At 40.8% G+C, this 25,616-nt stretch overlaps 1 protein-coding gene across 1 annotated transcript; it reads left to right on the forward strand.

Moving 5' to 3' along the window:
- The first annotated feature begins 11,151 nt into the window (after positions 1–11,151).
- LOC120800814 (early growth response protein 1-B) lies at positions 11,152–12,890 on the forward strand. The gene is made up of 2 exons (XM_040147178.1): positions 11,152–11,308; positions 11,560–12,890. The coding sequence occupies exons 1-2, from the start codon at positions 11,152–11,154 to the stop codon at positions 12,888–12,890; spliced, it is 1,488 nt and encodes a 495-aa protein (XP_040003112.1).
- The last annotated feature ends 12,726 nt before the right edge of the window (positions 12,891–25,616 follow it).

The following is a 25,616-nucleotide window of genomic DNA, read 5'->3' on the forward strand; positions in this document are numbered from 1 at the left end:
AAATGGATTCCACATCCCCTAAATGCAACTAGAGTCGAAAATGCATTTATTTCTTTGAAGAGTGCGGACAATCTGTGTGACTAAAGCACTCACTGCGCAATCCATCCCCCTCACCCAAGACCCTTTTTTCACAGTGAGATGGGATAATAGCCAAACAGCATCAGAGCTAACTAATGTGACTGCATAATAAACAGATGAGTCAGGGAGTATTCATTTGCATATCATCCCAACCTTATCAGAGCTTCTATATAGTGACTATTTTGTGATTGCCTACTACCAATGAACTGGCTGATGGGTGCAGTGAACATGGAGTGAATGCCGCGTCCAAATGGCCGTAGCTCAGTGTTGAAATGTATTTTAATGATGGAAATCATTATACATCTGCAGAGTAATTATAAAGTTGTCTAATACTTGCTGGAAATACCCCCCCTGTAGCACTGACTGCTGAATTGAGTGTAATTACTGGGAACTTATGCTAGAGGGAGCTAATTAATAAGGCATTTGTGAGTGGGAAAGAGGCTTTTTGAATACAGCTTAGCTATCATTTTACTTACAATGGAGAGCTACTTAGAATTAAAGAAGTATAAGTGGATAATTATGCTAATGGCTCAATTTGGATTTAAGATATGGTGGCAGGCTGTATTTCTAGATGATCACTGCTATTGCATTACAGCGGCTCTCACACAGGTTTTCTGTGCGTATGTGGGCTTGTATGTTCATATTATCTCACTGGAGGTGTCAGATGTTTTGTCCTGAGGCCACACAATAATATGTCTGAGTGTGCGTGCAATCTCCTCTGACCAAACTTTTTTGCCTCCCATACAAATAAACAAGAACTCTGAGCAAACTGGCTATGAACTTCTGCTTCTTGTGACAGATGCATTTTCCCGTGTTTGTGTCTTCCTTTAGCCTCACAGCTATTAACTGTTTAATGTACCAATTTTTATTAGCTTATTGCATGTTAATTTTGCTCACGGTACTCTGGCTTTGACATCACTACCCTCCCAGGACAGTGTAACGGTGTTTGTTCTCCCTGACATCGAAACAACTAGCCTTCCTCTCAGCGTGAGATGCTATCGGCATCATCATCCACACTGGCCTAATTGTTGTTTATACTTCGTGTCTTTCTATAAAATGCCCTCCAGGATCCAGCATCTCCAGTTCTCTTTACCCTGCCTTTGCCCCCTAGAAGCTTACTGTGAGCACCAAACTTGCCTCAGCCAACATAGGTCTATGTATGTTATGTAAGGCCCACTATAAATAGGTTCACCCGCGATCTTTTGTCTTTACCTGATTCGCTCTTAGCCCAACAGTTTTTATTTCTGGAGAGAGCTGTGGAAGCCAGTGCAATGTAGAGCTGGCCGTTTCCATAGTTACTTTTGTTAGCTGCAAGCTCTCAACATTCTTCATCTGTTTCCTCACATGTCTGCTGTTAGCTATTTGTTTGAATCTGTTTGCATTGCATGTCCATGTAATGACTGTATGTGCATCGATAAAGCAGTAATGCAAGCAGTGCTTTCTAATTATTAACATTCATATCTTTTCATACACATTGTAGTGTCACTGGATGGAAGAAAGAGCAACAAATAGAAATCAGTGTGGGTGCAGATGAGTCAGAGACTAGAGTATGTAGACCTATTAACTTCTGTTGGTCAAAAGTACATGCAATTAGTCCCATGTTGCATGATAAGGATTTTGTGTAGTGGATCATATTGAGTTTCAGTCTAAGGGGATTTTTGTTGTATCTGGTAAATCAAATAACCTAGACTTTTGCATTTTGACACTTAATCAAACATTTTTTGAATCACTTTTGGAGTGATTAAAAGAAATTATGAAAATTCACTGTTTTTTTTCATGTATTTTTCTTGAAAAATGTGCAAGCAGTTAGGTAACAGCAGGTACAGTAGCTGGAGCAGGCCCAAGAATTGGACTGTCAGAGTGCTGCGAGCATGGATCCAACAGAGAAGAGGGCAAGGTGGGAGCCATGCAAGTGTAGTTTGTGTGGAGGAGTCTGAGGGCATGGTTAAAGAAACACTGGGGCATTCCGCAATCACGATTGGAGAGCTGAATGTGATTCTCACCCATCCCTGTTGTAGAGCTAAAGAGTACAGGCGGCTGGGGACCAAAGTGGGCGAGTGCAAAAGTATTTTTGGATCGTACGGGAAACCTGCCGCACCAACAGCAGCAGCAGCATCGGGGCCTGGTACCGGGCTTCCCTAACCCACTCCCACTCTCAGAGGAAGAGCAGGAGAGAGATGTTCCTTCAAAAGAAGAACCACGCTTCCGCTGCTTTTATTTTTCTTATTTGTGCTATTTTTCTTTCAATTGCCCAGCGTTTGAATGATGATGTAGTATATATAACTATGCAGAGCCCAACATGACAGAGAGAGAGAGAGAGGGAGAGAAAATAACGAACTTGGCAGCTGAGGCGAGTATCTTGTATTTATAGAAAGTCGTGTTTCCGGCAGAGGTTTCTGTGGTTTTAGCACTCCCAATCCATTTTTGCGGTGTCTTACAGGCCCTATTGTATACAGGTTTAGACTGAAGATGTTCCCTCATCTAACGCCTTGGGGGGAGATTTGACTGTGAGACATGTCAGAATGTGATTTGGGGGAGGCAGATGGATTTCTCCAGCTCTTGTGCAACCCTAGCTTTCGTAGGATTGCTCCAACAAATCTGCTTTGCATCGACAAACTTAAGAAAGCATAAGTCAAAAGTACAGCCCAGCACTTGAGGCTGAATGTAAATTTGTGTGCTGTATGATATATATGCATTTCATTATTGTATGGATGCAGGCAAAGATGTAGACTACCTTTTTTTTTTTTTAATCTCAGGTTTTTCGTATTGGTTAAATAGATTCAGTACAGTGTTTCCTGTATAACCTCTCCAGATCATGGTAGGTTTGAAGAGCTTTTTTATTTGAAAACAGCAACGACAGCCTCTGCATCTCAGTGGATTTCCTGGTATGGATCAGGTTCTTTTATTATTTACTCTAAAACAGTGTGGGTTGCATGGTTGGTTGACAGGATGCCAAGGCATTGAGACTTTGAGGAGCTACTGTATATCAAATGAGATATATTTCTTTTTGAAGTAAGATTTCCAAGTACAAAATGATTGCCTTTATGCCGTCAAATAGTAATGTCGACATGACACCAGAAACAGCCAACACTTCAAATCTCATAGTCTTGAGAAAAACGGTAGTCTGGGTTTTAAATGTTTAAGGTCTGAGAAAATCAAAAGACAGTACAGTTGTACTGTCCAATAAATTTAGAATTCCCATTGGAAATTGTTGTGGAAGATTTTCTACAAAAGACTCCTAAACCAATTAAACACACAAAACACTGATAGGGTTAAAGTGAAATATATTGTAAGTTACAATATAGGAGACAAACAAACCTTATAGCAAGAAGTCAAAGGAGAGTCTCTCAATAGAAAGAGTCTTACAGTCATCTTTATAGTGTTTCTTGAGACCAGGAACTTAGTCCCAATTGGTTATCCTTCAACCCAAACACATAGAAACATATATAATGTTCACGCACTGCCCATGCACTGGCCATAAATTGAAGCTCAGACACAGCTTAGCTTGGCTTATTTCCATTTATGGTAAGGCTACAGGCTGCTCCTTAGGTAGGCCCCCCTGGACTTATAAAACAAATGTCTAAGGCCCCTGGGGGAGACCTTGAAACTTCTATAGGAATATCACCGAAGGTGAATAAATGATTAACTTTTCTCTCACAAAATCAATTTTCAATAACAGCTGAAAGTCCCCTACTTTTCTGATTTTTAACCAGATTTACATGTTGTTTTCAAGAACAAAGGGAACTAGACTGGCACTTAGTAGAGTGCATACCTCTTCCAAGGCAAAAAATGGCAATGCCAATCTCGCAATGTTAAGGAAAGTGACAAAAAAAATCCTGGATCCGCCGCTTTAACCGGATCTGCACTAAAATGTAATGGGTTGTTCCCTGGCCCAAGTCCTATCCGTTCAACAAATTTGGTGCAAATCGGTTCAGTAATTTTTGCGTAATCCTGCTGAAAAACAAACAAGTCAACAAACAGACACTGGTGAAAACATAACCTCTTTGGGGGTGGAAATAGTCATATCAATAAGAATAGTAAGTGATAACTGACCTAGGACTCTGGCTGAGACTTGAGGTCACAGTCTCACACTTATAGGGAAATTGAAAATCTAAATTTTAAAACTAGTATGTACAGAACCTAAATTAGGTGTAATGATCCACTGATGTGTCCAGTTTTTCTCAACTGTTGCACAGTTTTGCTGGCCACAGCTTGTAGAATTCATCCTAAGATGTGTCTGAAGCAGAATGTAGTGTCTTTTTAAAGGTAATGCTTTTATTTTTAGATGGTGTTTGTATGTTTCATTAAGGCTCAATACAGCAAGACACAACTGAGTTTGATTGGGTTAGATGAGCATACTGTTGTTAGCATAGCAGCTCCTTTTGTTATTATAACACTGAAGAATAGTATTAAAAGTCAAAAAAAGAAAATATAGAACAGACATTACTGTCCAACCTATACTTCATCTTGCAGGTGGTGATCTCAGAGGGCAGTCACTCCTCACTGCCTCTTCAACTCTACCAGACACCCACCTGCAAGCAAAACTCCCACACCCTGTCCAGGAGTGAACCTGAAAATAACATGGCCAGGGGTTTGTATATACATTATAAAAAAAACTCTTTACCTTTCCCTGGGGCACAAAGCTTTCACTTCAGTTAGGAAAATAATAGAAAGCATTGCACATACAATCAATTAAGCAGAAGTGATGTAATCAAAGCATAATCAACAGAGATCGGAAAGTTTTCTGTTTGACGGTATAAATGTAAGTGAGAATAGGTCTGTGGGTGTCAGGACATTGATATTTTTAAGCATGTAGAAACTAAACTACTTTGCAAAATACAGGAGTTATTTCATGAAAAATTAGAATTTGTGTTTTTGCTGTACAGGAGCATTTTTAGTCACATAGGGTGGCATGGCTGTAGAGATGGCAATGTCGGTCTGTTGGTCCGTTGGTCTGTCGGTCGGTCCACCATAGACTGAAACATCTCAACAAGTGTTTGATGGATTACAGTGAAATTTAGTACAGCCTTTCATAGTCCCCACACGATAAATCCTAATGACTGTGGCGATCCACTGACTTTTCTTGTAGTGCCATGAGGTTAACATTTGTGGTTTTGAATGATATTTGCAACCCCCCTCCCCCGGATAACTTGTAAGCACTTTGGTGTTCACCCTTGACCCATCAAGTAGCGTCGTCAGCAGGGTGAAATTCCAGTTCGTCCCATACTTTGGTTTATGACCAAATACCTGCAAAACTAATGACATTCCCCCTCAGTTCAGCTAGATAGCTTAGATAGCTGGACTGACTGACTGATTTAATTTGTTACCTTATGTAGACACACGGGTTAATACACTGGCTAAATTAGAAAGACATACTACAAATTGATCTTCATTTAGGTCAAGGCTATATTAAAGCATGTTTCACTTGTGCTTTACTGAAACTATCCATTCAGTAGAAGTGCTGAGATATCCTTTCATTAAAGCAATGTTTCATCTTCTTTCCATAGCCAGCACTTTGAACCTCTTTTGAAGTCAATATCCTTGTTAAAACATGGAAGCAACTTTGTATTACTCTACATTCTTTCTCTGCCACACCAGGCTGTTCCCTACGAAATGGGAGCATTTTGTCTCACAGTGCTCAGATGTGAGGGAATAAAACAAAGGCTTTCCTTTAACTTTCACCGATATGAAGTTACCCCTGCGCGATAATATCAGTAAGTGCTAACATTACATAAATCCATTACTTAGTCCCTGTGCTGTGGCATTTTATGGAGGAGAGAGGTCAGCCACACTGCAGTTATCATAACAGCATCCCGTGATCTGAACTCTGTGTGATCAGATTGGTTTTAATAGTCTCTGGATTACTTGGAGGCAGTTCCTCAAAGCTAAACATCTCCGGGCCTAGAATTAGAGTGCACATCTGAGGTGAAAACGATTTGTTCCGGAGAATGTCACTGCTGCAATGAAAGAGCTTATACGCTATTATCATACACTACCTTAAAAAGATGACAGGGAAGCGGCTCAGAGATCCTTTGATACATTTTCCACTGCTTAGTATTGAAGGAGATAACATCAAATTTGAGTAGTCTAGTATAAGCAGGCTGTTTATTATGTCTAATAGTCTCTTTGCATTTGTGCTGCAGTAGACACAATACATTTTATTCCATGTAGCCCACAAGCTTTCTTCTCTTTAGTCAATCTTGTCCACAACAAAGCCCACTTGGACACTATTCAAATGACCTGTGATCTGAGCTCACAGGGGCCTTTCATTACACCTCAAAATAAGAAAAAAATCCTGTGGTTACTGGTAAAATGCTGTCTGTAGTGGTGTGAAAGAAATGATTTTCTGGTTTGCTCCACTTACTTAAAACATTTTTGCTTGTGTACAGCCATGTGCACCGGTGAACCCCTTGTCACAGGTTTCACGGCGATGGTGAGAGGTCAAACTGAAGAACCATTTCCCTTTCTCAGACTGTTTCATTTGAATCCTTTTTAGAAGCCTGAAGATATAAAACTATACATTATACACTATTGAATGAAAAAAGGTAGCCTAGTGGTTACGATGCATACCATATAATAGCAATGCTCCTGGTTTGGTTCTGGCTGTGGACCTTTGTTGCATGTCAGTTCTTCTCTCCTTCCCCATATTCCCTGTCTACCTCGACTGTCTGCTATTTAATAAAAGCGAAAATGCCGATAACCACTCAGTGTCAGCTTTATTAGTGCAATCTAATGCAGTCCAGTACAACTTTTCTGCCATAAAGTCTACCTTTAAAGTGCCCATAATGTTCAGTTTTTGTTAGAGGGCATAGTTAGTGGCAGTTGTTTACTGTGCTGCATTATACTGAGAGGTGTTTATAATATTCTCCTCCACTCGTGTATGTAAATAGGGAGAACAAAAAAAATTACAAACACCTCTTAATATAATGTAGTCCTGTACAACACCACCTTGAACTATGACCTCAATAGAAAACATATAATTGAATTTACACAGTTCCGACAATGTCACCAAAAACTGAATTTTATGAGCTTCGTAAAGATATATGTTACAGCAGGACTGTTGATTGCATTAGATTGCACAGGTGTAACTAATAAAGTGGCCACTCAGTGTTTAAAAATTATAAATATAATGTTGTGTTGCAAAATCACTGTGTACATCACTGCTAAAATATTGATTTTGGCCTGTTAGGGTCTTGTATGATCTTGCATCCTTATGGCAACGGGAAAAAGACATCTTAGCATAGCCAAAAGACTCAAATTATCTGTGATGGAGAGTAACTGCGATGATTGTGTACGGTCTTTGTATACTGCTGGTAAAGTATAATATTATACTGCTTAAACTACAGGGCTCCTGCCCATGTTGTATCAAATTATCACAATTCTGTTGACCACTGAACGAAATGCATCACAGGCTTAAGACAAAAAAACCGTTCTTCTATGAAAGACTTCTATGATGTGATTGGATTGATGTCATGCAAGAGAATGCCGTTCGCATGAATACAGTACCACAGTAACCATTCAGTGCACAGTAACAAGGGTTTGTGTGCTGCCAGTTCATGTGTGATTACACGGCTGAATGCTGCACCGTCGCTGTCCATGGTACTGAACCTCCAACCGGTGCCAGAGGTCTACTGCAGAGTGCAACGTCCTATGAAAGAGTATCGACTTTTTGTAATAGGAAGTGCGACCACGGAGTGCACCCGGCAATAAATGCGAAACTGGAAAAAAAAAAAAAAAAAAAATGCTTTGGGGGTTGAAATGTCATGTGAACAGTTGGGTTCAACCACTGAACACCTCAGGGGTGTTATTGACTCCCTTCAATGCTTTCAAAGGCCAAAGGTTCGTTTAGACTGGGCTTTGCAGTTATTCACCCTGATGGTGTAAGCGACCACAATTTCCAGCAGCCACACGAGAGGAGGTTATTTTGTGAAAGGAAATCTAAACAGTGGACTGCCTGGAAGAAGGGGTCAGTTTAATGCCGAAAACATCTAGACCATGCAGTCTGGCCCAGAAACGAGGCAGATAGAGAAGGAAGTGTCAGGAGAGAAACTAGTTGAACTAGACTGCAGATTGTTCTTGTATTTGTCCTAAAGTAATTAGTGAACTAGTGTTAACTTATATTCAAAGATAATCTTGCCGACTCAGGTTTAGGAGAATAGCCTATTATCTGCTCAGGTTCTTGCAGTTTTGCCTTAAATTGTTAGATTAATCTTCCTTTAGTGTGTTGTTTTTAATATTCAGTTCAAGGACACAGATCAGTGTCGTTTGTCAGGTCTACAAAGAACAGCTAGTCCTACCTGTCAGGCTGAACATAAACCTCTTTGAAATCTCTACTGCTCTCACAGTTTTTTTCGTAGTCATGTTTCATCTATTGCTTCACTTTGTTGATTTGGAACTTAAACTGGACACTGGACACCAGTATTACCCTAAATGAAAAGGCCTTAAAGAAAAAAAAAAATCTATTATTACCTGATTCTTCTATAATGACTTTTTGGTATCAGGAAATCTGATCTTGCATTATGGGCTTTTTTTCATGTATATCTATAGCATATCCCTGCTTCTTGTATTATGTATCTTATGTTTTCTTATTTCATCTCTGTCCCATTAGCATTACTTTAAAGGGCGTTAGTCTACTGTAATATCTATAGGCCTACAATATCTTGCTAAATGTTGTATAGATTATTGTAGCATTTTGTTTTCATATCTTATAGGCGAATACATTATTATAAAAACCCATGAGATTCCATAGCCTAAACTTCATTATACAGTCTTGGTTGAAATTATTAGCAACCCTGAATTTCAAGTGCATAACTGAGAATATCTTTAAAAATAAATGCAAATGAACCAATTTTGTATGATCAAAATATTTTAATAAAATATCAAAGGTTACTGAACAAAAAAAAATAACAAAACAAAACTTGCATAATATTGAAATACTACAGACATAAAATGTACCCCAGACACAGTTATTGGCATCCTTCGCTAATATTGGGTTGCATAACCTTCGGCAACAACAACAGCCTCTAACGTCACTTTTAGTTTCTGCCACTCTTCCATTGCTATGTGTTAAAGCTCTTTTAAGTTTGCAGGAGTCCTTTGAAAACCTTTGGAGAGAACTGAAATATGCCATTACAATGGAATATTTCAGCGCTCTCCAAAGGTTGGGATTTATGGTCAGGACTCTCTGCTGAATAACTTAAAACAGCCCATCTTTTCCTTTTCAACCATTCCTTTGTGCTGCTGGATGTGCGCTTTGGGTCGTTGTCCTGCTGAAAGACCCAAGACCTTCACCTCAAACCTAGTTTTCTGACACTGGGTAAAACATTTTGCTCTAAAATACCTTGGTACTCTTCTGATATCATCATTCCTTTGATACGTTCAGTGTCTCCAGTACCAGAGGCAGCAAACCAGCCTCTGAGCATGATAGAACCGCCACCATGTTTTACTGTAGGTAGGGTCTTCTTTTCCTTCTGGGCGTCAGTTGGTCGCCTATAAACAAACTGATGCACTGCATTCCCAAAGAGCTCTAGTTTGGTTTCATCTGTTCATAGAACATTATCCAAGAAAAACTGTGTCTTCTCTAGAAAATGTTTTGCAAACATTAGTCTTGTCTTTTTGTGCCTGTCTTTCAGTAGTGGTGTCCTCCTTGGCCTTCGCCCACAGAGCCCTACTTGGTTTAGTGTGCCGTGAATGGTACGGGCTGAAACCACCAATCCAGATTGCTCCAGGTCAGACTGAAGCTCTTTAGATGTCTTGCTTGGTGTTTTTTTTCACAATCTCAGTGAGTTTCTCCTTGGCACCACGTCCTAGAAGCATCTTAACAGTTTTATGACTGTGAAACTTCTTGATAACGTTACAAACTGTTGAAACAGATTTCAGTATCTTTGGCGATTGGCTCATAGCCTTTGGAGTTATGTTTTTTTGGTATTAGCATTTCTGATTCTTTTTTTTTTGTTGTTCTTGTTGTTCAGTGACTTTTGACATTTTATGGAATATTGTGATTATACATAACTGGTTAATTTGCATTTATTTCTGAGGAAATCCTAAATTCTTTACTTAAAATTCAGGGGGTGCCAATAATTTCAACCAGCACTGTATGGCTGATGGAAGAAACTTAGAACAAAGGCTATGCAGTTTTGTGAAAGTTTTTCCAGTGTATCTGACCTCCTGATTAAGTCTACACCATTCATAGAATATCTGCTGCCTATTGTATCATATTGTAAATCATGAAATATAATTAGAAGATAGCGAGAAATCAAATTGTCTTTCAGTTGTCACCTCACTCAAAAAGATCTACTTTCTTATTTCCCAAGTCGTATTTCAAATCTGTAGTGTTTATGACTCCCTGGGGGGTATATCTGTCACATTACTCGTCGCATTACCTTCAATACACCCCCTCAATAGGCGGCTAAATACCTACTACGCCGTTTGGGATCGTTTTTCCTTAAGAGTGACATTTTGAGAGGTGGAGAGAGATACCGAGAATAACGGCTTCGCATTTCCCTCGTAGCTTTGCTTCGGTATTCTTTTAATTGTCGTGATAAATCGTCAGTGTGCAAAGAAATACCATCATTACAGCGTTTTGCCACCCAGCACTGGTCGCCACTTGTTGCAACGTCAGACTCCATCTCTCCAGCACGGGAGGAGGGAGGATTGGGGAGGGTTAGGGGTGGGGTGAGAGGGGGGGGGGCGGGTTGGGGTGGGGGGGTGGGGGCGACTCCGTCACATCCTCTGTCCATATATGGGCATGAAGTTTACACGCAGCGGGGAATCCTCTCACTGGAGCTGATGAATGGGGAGGAGGGCCGACGGAGCTGCCAAAGTGTATATAAGGAGAGAGAGGGGAAGTCGCTGATGTGAAATCCACAGCAAGCAAATACCTACCGAGGAGCAGAGACGAAAAGGAATACCTTTAATTGCTTTTTACACCCTTTGACACTGACCACTTTGGATCATTTGTTGAAAACCATCAAAAAGGGGGTTGAAAGAAAACAGTCATCTGCACAATTTTGTTTTACATCTTCTCCCTTGTACCTTTTTCCCTGGGAGAGACGGACTTCTAAGTGCATCATTATGTTGAACAATATGGATTTGAATGCGAAAGATTCTTTTTACCCTCAGTTCGACAATTGCAACAGCTCTTCCCTGGGAATGGAAAACAGCGTGCGGAAAGATAACCAGGAGGCGTACGTCGATGCAGAGCGGGGGGTACCTGCCCAGTTTGGCCACGGTGAGTTCGCATCTTTGCACAGTCGATAAAATGTGCATGCATGAGAATTTGAATGTGTTAAATAGGACTAACACAGGAAATAGATAACACTGTTCGTGCAGGCGTGTATATGAAGGCATCTTATCCAGGTATTCCTGTGCCAAAATACGCATGAATGTTTATGTAACGCTAATTTTCTTCATCGCTTCATTTGCACTGATTTTCAAATATAAAACACTCGCGATGACAAAGTTTTCCCTCTAACTCAACAGAAGGAACCCCTGCAACCCTCAAAACCGAAGCTTCCAACTCGGAATTTGCTTTTAACCCCTGCGAGTGCCCAAAAGACACCTACACCCCCTCCTCGCTCGCCTACTCTGGCAGTTTCTATGTTGAGGCATCTCAGGGAGCGCCGTGCAGCACCGAAACACTCCTCAATATGATCACCGAGATCGTGGGTATATCTACGCTGCCGCTGTCAGAAGTGCAACAGAGCGGCAACAGTCGGGGAACTTACCCATCGCCTGCACCGATGGACAGCAGCAATGGCAATTTTGGAGACCCCGGCGTCAAGAGGCAACCTTACACCTGCTCCGGACCTACTCCCCCCGTATACTCCCCGGACCAGACCTGTCCGAGGTATGCTGATGATCAGGCCGACAGCCAGGCCCAAGACCCGTCCACTTCCCAGCTCGGCTTCGGCTCTTCCCGAGCTCCAAACCAGAAGAAGGCTGAACCAAAGTCAGAGGCCGCTTCCTTCCCGGTTGTGGTCAAGAATGAGTTTGAAAGCAGCTGCTACGAGTGGGGAACATTTAATAAGTCTGACTGTTTGGAGACGAGTTTCCAGAGCGAAACCTTCCCGATGTCGAGCGATTTCCCCCCTGATCAGCAAATGGATGTAAAGGAACTTTTAGACACGTTCCCCCCGATTTGTCCCAACCCAGAGATTGAGTTTAAAGTGGAGGGAGGAATCAAGCAGGAGCCGTGTTTCTCTGACACCTGTTCTCAGAGCTACTCCAGTCCTCTGTACAATAATTACCTCCCACCGCCGCCGATGGGCCTCTCCTCTAACCTGAAACCCTTCCCCGAGCCACCACAGCCATCTAATCAGTGCGATTCCTTATACACATCACCAGCTTTACCGAGCACCATAGACTCCATCCTCTACTCTTCCCTATTGCCAGATTCTTTTGCCCAAAGCTACACCACCCGTGCGACGAAGCCCCCCAGGGCCAGAAAGAGCCCCGCCGCCTCTCACGGCCCAGCCAAAGAGAAACCCTTCACCTGCCCCATGGAGAGCTGCGACCGGCGCTTCTCTCGCTCGGACGAGCTCAACCGGCACATCCGCATCCACACGGGCCACAAACCTTTCCAGTGCCGCATTTGTTTGCGCAGTTTCAGTCGTAGCGATCACCTTACCACCCACACCAGGACTCACACCGGGGAGAAGCCGTTTTCCTGCGACGTGTGTGGCAAACGGTTTGCCCGGAGCGACGAGAGGAAACGGCACGGGCGCGTACACCTGAAACAGAAGGAGAAAATGGAAATAAAGCCACAAGTGACCGCCGGTGCATGGCCATTCACTCTTCCCGAGGGAATTTGAAGACGAGGCTATGTGTCCACACATACGATTTTAGGATCTTTCCGTCTTGGAAGATAAGCCAGCTGACTACAACTTGATGTCTGAGTTGGTCTGACTGGCAAGCCAATGCCTGACATAAGAGGTTTTGCGAATGTTGCAGTTTTTGAGGAGCAGAGAGGGAGGAAAGAGGTCTGCTTCGGCCTTATTGCCTGCTGCTGATGCTGCTGACTTTATGCAAAGATGCATAACTTGTAAAAGTCGGTACACAGATCAACAGTGACTCGCTGCTGTTACTGTCACTAGAGCCAAACCTCTCTGCTGCGGCATTGCATGACTGCTGTTCAGCACCTCTTCATCTGGACAGCTCCAACCTCCATCCGCCTCTGAGCCTGGATGGATTGCACTTACAGATTAATAATATCTCCATTTAAGATTCTTATTTTCTGCTTTTAGCATTCTTAGAGCAATGGTTTGGACTATGTTTCTTAAAATGCATGTTTATGTCAGTGTTTTTTTTCCTTTAACCGGAATAACAACCACTGTCAAGGTACTCCTTCACTCCACAGTGAGGGTTATTGACATGAATGTAGGCGAACATATTTATGGCTTTGACCATAAAGCTGTCCATCTTTGATCTAATTTAGTGTTTGTTTAACTTCTTATCATTTGGCTGTCAGTGTTTTTTGTCATTGGTCTTTGTGTTGTGTTACAATTGTTTGGATTATTACAATTGTGAAAGATATATCATAAATGGGAAATAAATATATTTGTATTACTGTACTTCTTTGTATTTTTATAGCTAACTGTATATTTTACATTTACCACATTTGAGTGTCATTTCTAAGGTGGAATGTATTCTAAATCATTAATAATGTCTTGGTTTTTTGAGGGCTATTGTTTAGTAACACAATATTTTAAATGTCACAATTTGATATCCGAAAACATTTTCGCACTTCATCCCATTGTTGGTATGATAAGAGTTATTTCATTGAACTGCTGATCTAGATTTTAAAGGGACCAGAATGTACACTAGTTGTGGTACAGCTTTTCGACACAAATGATTTTACAGTATGTACAGAAGTATGTTTAATCGAGCTAGAAATGGCTAGCAAATCATATGAACATTGCTTTTGAGTAATATGGTAGCACACATTGCTGCGAGTTTCTGTGGACTTTACCTTGATGATTAAAGGGTTCTGCCACCTGGTATCTTTTGCTGGAGATACCGAATCCTGAAATGTTCACTTTAGCAAAACAAAACAAAAGAAAACAAACAAACAAACAAAAAAAAAAAGCACAAAACAAAAACCAACAAAAAAATTAAACAATGTTTAGAGTTTGGTGAAAGTGTCACCAACAGGGTACTGCAAAAAGTGATTTAACTTGCCTTAAGTTATATTAACTGTTCAAGTAAAGATTTTGTATATACACAGTTTCTACAATACTTTAAATTAATATCGATGTTGTTATTTTTATGAAAAGTTTATGAACAAAATAAACATTTTCTGGAAGCAGTAAGTTTCTTGTGCATGGTTCAGAATGATCAAAGCGCCTATTTTCCCTCTCACTTTGCCCAATCTGTTTCATAAAGCGTTGAAGACCCCCCATCGTAGCAATCAGATGAGTGTATCTCTTCCCAGAATATACATTGTGACAGGCCACCTGTGGCACCACACTGTAGCCCTAACATTAGACAACACAGTTCTGCCCTGTGACTCACAAGGCTTTTGACTCAAACACATTACAGTGAGTATTCAGTTACTCAGTGCTGTGATACTGAATCCCTTCGACTTCAAATATCACTTTTCTCATGATGGAAAAGTAGAGACTAACACCAAGAACACCACAATAAGCTTTATTGGAAAAACCGTTAGACAGGACATTTTCTTGCAATGTCAGCGAGATGATCTGATGCTCATAGTTAATTACTTCCTTTGTTCATTCACTCATCCGTTTTTGCAATAAAAAGATATTAATTTCCACTCAATTGCTGAATGCAATTATGGTTTATTATCATGTATTTTTTTTCTCTCAAAACGAATGGTGGAACTGAAGTCTCCTCTTGTCAAAACTCCCTGTAGATTCTTGTAAATGAAGTTAATGGTCTCCGTGCCTTGAAATCTGTCTACTAGAATTAAAAAAAGAGAGAGCAAGAAAAAGCAGTGGTGCAAGCCATCTCTGCTTTTTGTGATTGCGAAGACATTTTTTTCAAAGCAACAAAATTTGTATGTCACTATATAAAGAACAGACCCAAATGGCACTGCATTTTCATATGAAGCGGTCAAAGATTCACAGACTTGGAGCACAGTGCAAGTAATTCTTTGAGTTTACCGTACAAAGTGTACATTCAAGAGATTTGGGGAGGAAGACTGCCAAGATCTTACAGTCTGTCATTGCAAAACATGCAGGCATGTACTACCTCTGCAGGACTCTGCAGTGCAGAGGACATGCATGTGTCCATGACGCAGTTGGCTGGCAGAACACTTACTCTCCTTGCCCACGGCAGTGCGTAAGTGCCTGCGTTGTCTGTAGCTGACAAACATACTGTACCAGTCTGAAAATGCAAGCTGCCACACGGAGCACTGTGAATAGTATGTGCCCATCCTCTCCTGTCCATCACTCATCATTACTTACAATAGCACAGGGCCCCAACCGGCATCAACATGCATTCCCTTATCCATGTTGTTGTACTGGTTAACATTGTCCAGTGATGGATAGTTGAGGTTTTGAATTACAGTGATGTGCAGTCACAGTGACCATTATCCAGACACTTGAAGACTGAAGAGTTATTGAACTCTGGCCAGTGATGGAATTTCTGCATTTGTGCATTTGGAGGCTCAAATTCACATTTGCATACTGTAAATGGTCCTTGATAGATCTACAGCATGTGAGTACAGTTTCAGCTGTGTCGTCTCTATCGAATACGTTTACCATGTCATAAACCTTACTAACTCTTTTTTTGGTACGGACAAAAGACATAAATAGTCCACTGACTGAGTTTTATGTTGGTTGTTCACCTGTAGATATGTGTAATTGCTGAAGCCATTAAGTAGTAGTCATGGACCTCTGCTGTGAATGGTAGCACATGAAGTACATTAAATCCTTACCAGGGTATTACTAATGCAAACATGTTAATATTAGGAATGTTGCATTGTGTGTGTGTGTGTGTGTGTGTGTGTGTGTGTGTGTGGGGGGGTATCCAAGGTAGTGTTTCTGTGTGACTATCGTATTCAATATTTAACCAGAGAGAAACCATGAACAGATGTGATTTTACTTCTTCATTGTCTCATCCAATTAATCGCTTGATGTAGGATTGCTTCTGGATAAGTCAATGGGGCTATTTATCTGCTCCACCAAATGAGTACTTTGGCTCAGGATTAAATAAAAAAAAATCCTTAAAAATGACAGAGAAGGATTATATGGGTCCAAAGCATGAGGATAAGTGTCATTGCAGAATGATGTGTACTTACATGTGCATTACTTGTAAGCACACGCTTTTTATTTCTTCTGATTGGCACACAAAAGTTTGTTTTTTTTTCTGCATAATCCATTTTTTAATTGCTTTTGCATCACCCACAAGCAAATGGTGACCTCCAGTAGGTCTATATTATATAGGCTTAGAAGTGGAGCGTGCCGCCCTCCTCAGTGTCAAGCCCATACGCGTCTGTGGTACCATTAAATGTCTATCTTAAGAGGAACAAGTACAACCCCAGTCCTCTCTGAAGAGCCCAACATCCCTTTTATCCATGCTTGAACTCCAAACAATTCTACCTCTACAACTATAATCCAATAATGACTTTCAGAATGTATGAAAATGAATTTATTTGCTTATATGAAGGATCAGAGGCAGTTTCAGTGGCGCAAGCTTCAGCTATCGGGTCACCTCAAGTACCTATTAATAATCACAGTCCTACTTGAGACGGTCTATATGGCCACACGGTCTCATTCGTTCGTGGATTGATCCATTGTGAGGTAATCACCACATAATTTTATGCGCACCTTTAAAATGTGCACAGGGGCACGTCATGGTCCTTGGGGTGGGCTCAGTAATCAAGGTGCATAATCGCATGGCGGTAATGGCAATCAGGCTTAGCAGATTAATTCCTTGGATCATACATCAACCCGTCGGTCCTGTATCTGATCATGAAGAAGGGTGTAGGTGGTCTGGAGAGTGCAGGTGATTAAAAAGAAGAGAACCATTGTGGCAAGAAGGAGCTCGTTATGCAAACATTTTAAAGTGCCTAATTCTTTCCATTGTTCTGGCTCCCAAATTCTTCATTTGTATTACTGATCAGGCGTAGCACAAGACATAGAAAAGAACTTTCTCCTTGCTCCTTCATAAATTACAAGTCTACTCTAGGGTCAAGGAGTCCAGTCTACCACTTTTATCCTGTGCACAATATCTCTATGGTAACTATGTCAAAGGACTTTCAGTGTATGCTGCACCTAAAGTGAATGGAAAACATACCCTAGCTAGCTGAATGACTTCATAGCAATTCAATTACTCAGGAAAATTTGCAGATGCCCTTGGAACATTCCAGGTTTGAGCCCTTACAATACTGCTGCAGCAGAGTGGTGCAGCTGAGTGTGTGTGTGTACTGTGGCAACCTTTAGGAATCTGGACAGTCCATGGAAATAATAATAATTTCAGTCCATACCAACAGCTTTAAAACCATATTTTTTTTTTTTTTTTTTAACCTGCTGGTCTGAAATCCCCGTGTGTTGGATGCTTGTTTGTTCAGGTTTGTGTAGGAACAGGGTGCCCTTTGGTACTTTATAACATAACATAAATAATTTAAAGCTGCTATAATCAATACCTTTATAGTAACAATAAATCAAGTAACTGTTCAATATGGAATGGGTCACTCATAGTGATGAACTCAGAGAATTATCACCTGAGACTGTGGTTCCCCTCACCACTAAGGAGCATTTTAGCATCTTTCAGCTCATTGTTTTGGGCCTGCAACTTCACTGTTTTGGTAACACGGACCTGATTAGCCTTTCTTCACCTCCACCCGTAACAATTCCAGTTCGGGCTGCGACGGCATGTAGTGACAACAGGATGAACTATTAACCATTAACCTGATCAGCTGGTGGCAGAGTACCACAGCTTCCTCTCACAGTGAATGATCATTTAAATCAGTCATGATATATGCCCGCAGCTATGTGCACAAAAAAAAAAGAAAAATTCCCACCTATGCTCTTATCGTTTTGTTGTTAAAACAAAGGGCTGTTAACAATATACTGTCTAGCAAATATTGTGTATTTTGAAATGTGTGGAGGAAAGGAAACAAGCTTCAGGTGCATATATAGCTTAACATAGTTGAAAGCCTCCTGGATTGACAGTAATGACTCTGAAAGAAGTTTGTGCTTGTGTAAAAAAAAAAACGTCTATCATGCTATTACTTGTTGCAAATATCTAAACCTGCTGTCACATTAGCATGCAGCCATCTCACAAAGTGTCTCACGCAAAAGAAATGTGTAAAATCCAACCCTCTACATAACATCACCATATACACTCACAACTGTTAACCCCTCTTCCCATAAAATAAATTACCTATGACCACATGTCCAGTAGAGCTGTGAGTGATTACTTTAGTGCTTTGACATTTGCAACAGCAGTAATGAGGCATGTCTGTGACAGCAGTGTCACTACCAGCAGCCTAAGTCTCGGCTGTTCGGTTCAACGCTGGGAAGGAGGCACACTGTGGCCAAACACTGGCACTCTCTCTAGATAATGATGGTTCACCCATAGAGAAGCAGAGAAAATGTGTTGAAGTCTGAGGAAACTGTGCGCATGTGTGTTTCAGTGAGAGAAAGAAGTGAGTGAGGGAGGCCAATTGAGAGGGTATGTGAAGTGTATTAGTATGTATGTGTGTGTGTGTGCATGCATTTCTGTCATTGCCAAAATGGAATTAGAGACTGGGAGAGGAGGCTGGGCTGGGACATAAAGACTAGTAGTATAAAAATGAGTGGGCTGAACACACTCCGCTCATACAGTGCGCCCTCCCGTCGAGCAGGGCGACGATTTGCATCTGCATACCAGCCTTAACGCCAACTACAGTATGTATTCTGCATCTAAATCAACCATCAAAATCAAGCGTCGCTCTTGGGAGCTCCATGAAATGTATGCAAAATGTAGCTACTTCAGCATTAGCAGCTTGCATCCTCTGCCGCAACAGTTGTTTTAAGCCCGCTGAATTCTGATAGCTGTGAATTTGAGCCATTATTAAAGAACAGCAGACAACAGAGAGCCTCATTATATTCTGGACAGGTATATGAGTGACCTAAATAATACAGAGGGAGTCATAAAGTGGTTGTTTATAGAGGTTTAAGATCAAGTGTTTTTTACTGTTGTTTTATAATGGACAGAACTATTCTGTTCTGTTCTGTTCTGTTCTGTTGTATTGTATTCTGTTTTGTTCCTGTCAATTCTATTCTATTATATTGTTTTGTGTTCTGATCTATTCTGCTCTATTCTAGTCAGTTCTATTCTATTGCATTCTGCTCTGTTCTATTCTGCTCTGCTATTGTCGACTCTGTTCTGTTGTATTGTATTGTACTGTGTTTTGCTCTGTTCTGTTCTATTCTAGAATTTTTTCAGAAAAGTTGGAGATCTTGATAAATTGGTACAATAACTAAACCCATAACTAGATTTCGCTGAGGAATGAATCTTACTAAGTTTTTACTCAAAGTGCATCTCAGGGTTTTTGCGGCTCTCAGGATGATGAGCCTACAGTCTTTGTATATATATAAATATATATATATATATATATATATATATATATATATATATATATATATTCATTAGACTTTTGGTTGTGGCAATATGTATGTCGTAAAGAGTGTGATATTTTCTGCTGTTTTAAGTTACAGTATCTGTCGTGTCAATTTTTGCATTCACAATCCTACTGTTGAGTTAATGTACTTGAGTTTCAAAAGTCAAAATACATGTCATACACAATGCCCCCTCTCAATGTGTTAAAGCCCCTGAAAACTTAAACTCAAATATTAAATATTTCTCTATGACTGTAAATACTGATGACAATAAAAGCAACAATCCCACTTCAAACAGTGAGAAAATCAATCACAGTCAATATGTGAAATAACCAAAACTTTTCTAACTTTAGCAGTAAATCATGTTGGACCAAATCTCTCACAGTAAGAAGTCAGTTGATAAAATAGGTTTTCATGGCTTTTAGATTAGTATACTCTGTATAATTGGATCATTATTACTGATTAATTAACATGTAAGGAATTTTTCAATTGTTGTAACTGGGTGGTGAGGTGGTGCTGATTGTAAGTACTTTGTGTACTGGTTGCTATTTTAATTTTGTAGCCTTGCATCATATTTTGTAAGCTGATTATGTGTTTTACATGTGAAATCTGCAATATAACTAGTAGACTCACTGAGCACTTCATTAGAAACACCATACTAATACTGGGTAGGGCCTCCTGTTGCTCTCTAAACAACCTTAATTCTTCATAGCATTGATTCCCACAGATGTTGGACACATTCCTTTGAGATTCTGGTACATTTTGACATGTCTGCATCACACAATTTCTGCAGGTTTGTCATCTGCACATTCATGCTACCAAGCTCCCATTCTACCACATCCCAAAGTTGTTTATGGGACTTAGATCTGGTGACTGGGGAGGCCATTGAAGTTCCCTGAACTCATTGTCACGTTCATAAAACAGATTTGTGACGACTTTTTTTTTTGTGACATGATGAAGTATCATGCTGGAAGTGGCCATTAGAAGATGGTAAACTGTGGCCATAAAGGGCAGCACGTGGTCAACAACTATACTCAGATAGGCTTTGGCATTCAGATGATGACTGACTGGTATTAAGGGGCCCAAACTTTCCCTACACCATTACACCACCACCAGCAGCTGGGACTGTTGACACGAGGCAGGTTGGGTCCATGGATTCATGCTGTTGATGCCAAATTCTGACCCTATCTTTGGCGTGCTTCACCAGAAATACAGATTCATCAGACCAGGCTACGTTTTTCCAGTCTTCAACTGTCAACCATTATAGTGAGCCTGTTCCCACTGCAGCCTCGTATTTCTGCTCTTGGCTGACAGCACTGGAATCTGTGCAGTGGTCTTCTGCTGTTGTAGCCCATCCACCCCAAGGTTCGACGTATTGTGCATGCTGAGATACTTTTCTGTTCACCACAGCTGTAAAGAGTGGTTGTCTTAGTTACCATAGCCTTTCTGTCAGCTCCAATCAGTGTGGCCGTTCTCGTTCTCCTCTGACATCTCTCATCAACATGGCGCAGAACTGCAGCTCACTGGATGCTTTTTTGTTTTGTTGCACCATTCTGAGTGAACTCTAGAGACTGTTGTGCGTGAAAATCCCAGGATATCAGAATTTAGAATTATTGTAGTGGAGTTAAAATTTAATTTTTTCCCTCTGAAATGTAGTTCACTAATGGGAGGGTCGGTGGTTCGATCCCCTCCAGTCCGCATGTCGAAGTGTCGTTGGGCAAGATAACTGAACCCCAAATTGCTCCTGATGTATCGTCGGTGTGTGAGTGTGTGTGTGTGTGTGTGTGTGTGTGTGTGTGTGTGTGTGTGTGTGTGTGTGTTTGTGTGTGTGTGTGTGTGTGTGTGTGTAGAAAGCGCAGTATGTATAGAAAAGAGTGCTGCAGGAATGTGTGTTAATGGGTGGATGTGGCAGTAGTGTAAAGCGCTTTGAGTGGTCAATAAGAATAGAAAAGCGCTGTATAAGTGCAGTCCATTTATAGGTATAAAGTAACTCAAGTAAAGGACAAGTATTGGGGATTTGTAAGTAAGTGCAGTACTTGAGTACAGCTACTTAGTTACTTTCCACCACTGCTTTCCATGTGGGTCAGTAGGTTATCCTCTGATGCTGCTGAGCACAAATTAAAAGTACTCTACTAATCTCTCAGTCAGCCATGCTACCGGCTGCTTTACTCCCCTCTGGTGAGCGGCATTGCAGAGATGTAGTATCACACACTCCCCTCCCCTCCCATCCTCATTCTTCACTGTTCCTTCACAGCAGTGCATAATGGCCGGCTCTGCCCCCCCAGTGGCTTTTAGCTGGTGATGGACCGTCACTTTCACTGGGGGTGGGTGCACAGAGAGTGACGTCTCTCCCTGTCTAAGTGTATAGAAGCCATGCTGGGGTCACACAGGGGCGTATACGGTACAGTATGCTTCCCAAGCCTAAAAGCCCAGACCATAAATCAGACGGAAGCTGTCTCTGATCTCAAACCTGTAGAGTGTTGGAAACCTAAAGAGACATGTTTTGTCCCCCTCCTGTGATTCTTGGCACTTTAAATGGGAGCTTTCATATGTATGAGTCAGATCAGCAGTGCACATTTAAAAATCAAAACACTTTCTCTCACTGCAAGTCCCCAAAATCCCTTGTCTTGTGTTGTAAGCAATCACCATGTGAATTAACGGAGTGATTTAGGTTGTAGTTTTTGTAATCGCTTTTGTAGCTGCGGAGTAAGGCTGAAAATGGAGAAATTGAGCAGTGTTTGAAGGACTTAAAGTTGTAATTCATGCCTTGACACTAGAAAAGTGTTTAAAATACATGTATAATGTTCTCTGTCCATACTTTTGTAAGCCTCTGATTCAGTCAGTATGACTTAAATATACACTGGTTTCCCTTTTTTGTCACAGGTGCAAATAGGTTGTCTTGCTTGCCATTTAGAATGTTTCTTGAATCAAGTTTCCCGTAAAGCAATTTTAAATCGAATAATGCTAATTTCAGATTTCTAGAATCAGCAGCACAAATGCTTAGTGAGGAAACAGAAGAGGGAAAAGAGTCTGTGCTGTTGTTGTTAGTCATTTGTGATCCTGTCACTCAATGCTGTGGCGGCATAGGGTCTGCTTCCTGTTAACAAGATATGTTTACAGCATCAGCATTGGGCTCCCACTGTCTGTGTATTTGTGCATTTATACTACTTGTCACTCCTCAGGACTGATGCATCCACACGTCAGTTAACCATTAACTGATCAGGAACTGCCATCTTTGGGGAGACAGATAGTGACAGGGTCCCCGGTTCTCCACAGTACTTGGTGGCTGAGGCAGGCCTTCCTTTGTTATGAAGCCAAAATGGAGCCCAGTGGCAGGATGCTGTGTCTAACCATTAACTAGATTCTTGGCACAGGGGTTTACCACTGAGGTGACAAATCACAATGTTCCCCAGAACTTAGCCTGGAGAAATATTAACCCCATCTCAGCTGGGGCTCTTCCTCTGTCGTCGTGCAGATAAATGAATAGATGCTGATCCTTCCATCACCATCAGCTTCTCCTTCCTCCTACTCATCCACTCTCTGTGTTTGTGTCTCTCTTCTGGCACCACTGACAGTGGCGTCTTGTGAGGGAGGAAGAGATTGATATGATGAGAGGTAGATGTGCTGCTTCCTGCCTCTGGATGATAAAAAGATAATTTATGGATTCATCACTTTGCGGATCGTGAAAACAAGACTAACCATCAAAGAAATTATCATTATGAACGAATACAGAAGTATGATTGAAGTTGAACAATCACTTAAACAGTCGCAGAGCTGGTACAATCAAGGACTTGAATTTATGTAGAAGCTTCCCTTCATTTTTGATCTCCTGCAGTACCTGTGCTGTAGAAAGTCATTTTTAATGTGACCACATTTCTGTTCATATGACCCATTCACTGTGCCCCCAAATGTTGTATGTCTCCCTATGTTTAACCCCTCTGAAATATTTTCTCCCTCCTTCCTCGAGAAGCTAAAAGGGTGACAGATTCAGCCATTGCCTCCATCATTAAATCCTGCGCCCCTTCATAAAGTCAGTAGACCTCCATGGTGTGTCGGTCCCGTGCCGTAATGGCTGCTCATGGTCCAAATGAACTGAAGAGCTTTCATGTGTCCTGAACAGTCTACTCTCATTACAGCTCATAGTGGTCTCACATCAAACACCCTCATTATTTTCAATGAGGGAGGAAGCGCAAGTATGTGATGAGTTGGAGCTACAAAGTGACTACCAAGTTAAAATGAAATAAGCACTTTGAGGTTATGCTATGCAAGCAAAATGCTGCCGAGATTAAAGTACTGTGTGTCTCCAGACACGGGACTTCGAGTCACCAGTTTCACACATATTTAAACAGAATTTGGTGAAAATTATGTGAAATCAAGTCCTTTAATGTTTTAACAGGATACTTTAGATTCCTTCGCAAAAAAACTGCAGGAGTCTCCTTTATGCATGCTGCACCATCACAGTACAAAACCAAAATATAGTGTGATTATGATGGACAAGATTAACATTCAACATCAGCACTTCTGAATATCCTGTATCATAAATGGCTTTTCACAATCTGATCATTAAAGTGCAGCAAAAGTGTTTTGATATCACAAAGACCATCATATTAGCTCTCAGCTGCATTATGCCTATTTATAGTTTGAAATTATTTTACATCATTTACACAAAAAGCCTCTATTACTAGCCTAATTTAATAATAGCTGACAACAATTTGACAAGGCGAGATCAAAGGTTAAGCAAACACACGATGGCTATTAACTCTGTTAACATGGAAATGAATGCAACAACTCAATAGCCTGTTGTCATACCTACAGTGAACAGCCTAAATAAGTTGCAGTGAAAAATCACAAGGGCTGTACTTGATAAGACATACTCGTGTTACTATGGCAACATCCATGGCTCAAGCTAAGAATGCAGAGATCTGGATAATCGTTGTCATTGTGATACATGGGGTTTTTGCTGTAAGACCCATGTATTACTATACTGGGACATAAATGCGTTTGCAGTCGGCAAGATCATTTTCCATTCAGAAATCATCAACAATGGCTAGACATACACTCAACTGTCTGCAACACAAAAGCCTCTGTCCATCATTATTATCACAGTTTTCAAGATTAATATACTCCATGTATGCCTTTGTTGTAAAACTATGTACAGATTCTACATTACACTAAATAAAATGGCAATATTGTGGCAGTTTGCACAAATGATGAATCATTTTAAGTGGATTCTGTTTTCCAGTTTTATTGGCAAAAGGAATGTAACATTTGTTGGATATCCTGCAGAAACACCATTAGTTGCTAGAATGTAAAACGTACAGCGCACACAGTACGGTATTCACCCCCTTGAAGGTTTTCATGTTTTGTCGTTTAACAAAGTAGATTTAATGTGCTTTGCTGGTAGGTGCATCAGTATGCATTTTGCTGGCTGCTTAACTGGTTCAAGGAGCACAGTGCAAACAAGTCACAGAACTCCACCTTGTTAAGTTGACTTTTTTGAATTTGCTCATGTTTGGGTGCAAAAATGGATTTTAATTTGGGAAATAAGTTCAGCTAATACAATATATTTTTTTCAGTTTGGCTATTTTAGTGAAAATGACAGCTGGCGCTATTGGCAACACTTGTTTAATGGCCCTTGGACCAAACCACTGAGAAAAAAAATTCAAAAAACCCATTTGTATCAGTGGAGAAATGAGATCATGATTCCTCAGTAGCTGGCTTAGTAGTCATAATATTTCTGCAGAATACTGTTAAATTATTCTGATAAATGTTGTAATCGCCAACTGTAAGTAATAGCGGCACTGCTTGCCAAAATGACTAGAGTAATTCTTCAGGTGATTTCCAGATGGTTTTTATTTGCCCATTGTTTGGCCTCTTGCCCCAGAGTGTCTGTCCACACATTCATTTTCATAGCTGGACTGCTAGGTGATAAACTGTACACTTACATTTGAGTTGCATTGTTGTGAAGTG

This window comes from Xiphias gladius, chromosome 15 (genome assembly GCF_016859285.1).
Source record: "Xiphias gladius isolate SHS-SW01 ecotype Sanya breed wild chromosome 15, ASM1685928v1, whole genome shotgun sequence".
Taxonomy (NCBI): Eukaryota; Metazoa; Chordata; class Actinopteri; order Istiophoriformes; family Xiphiidae; genus Xiphias; species Xiphias gladius.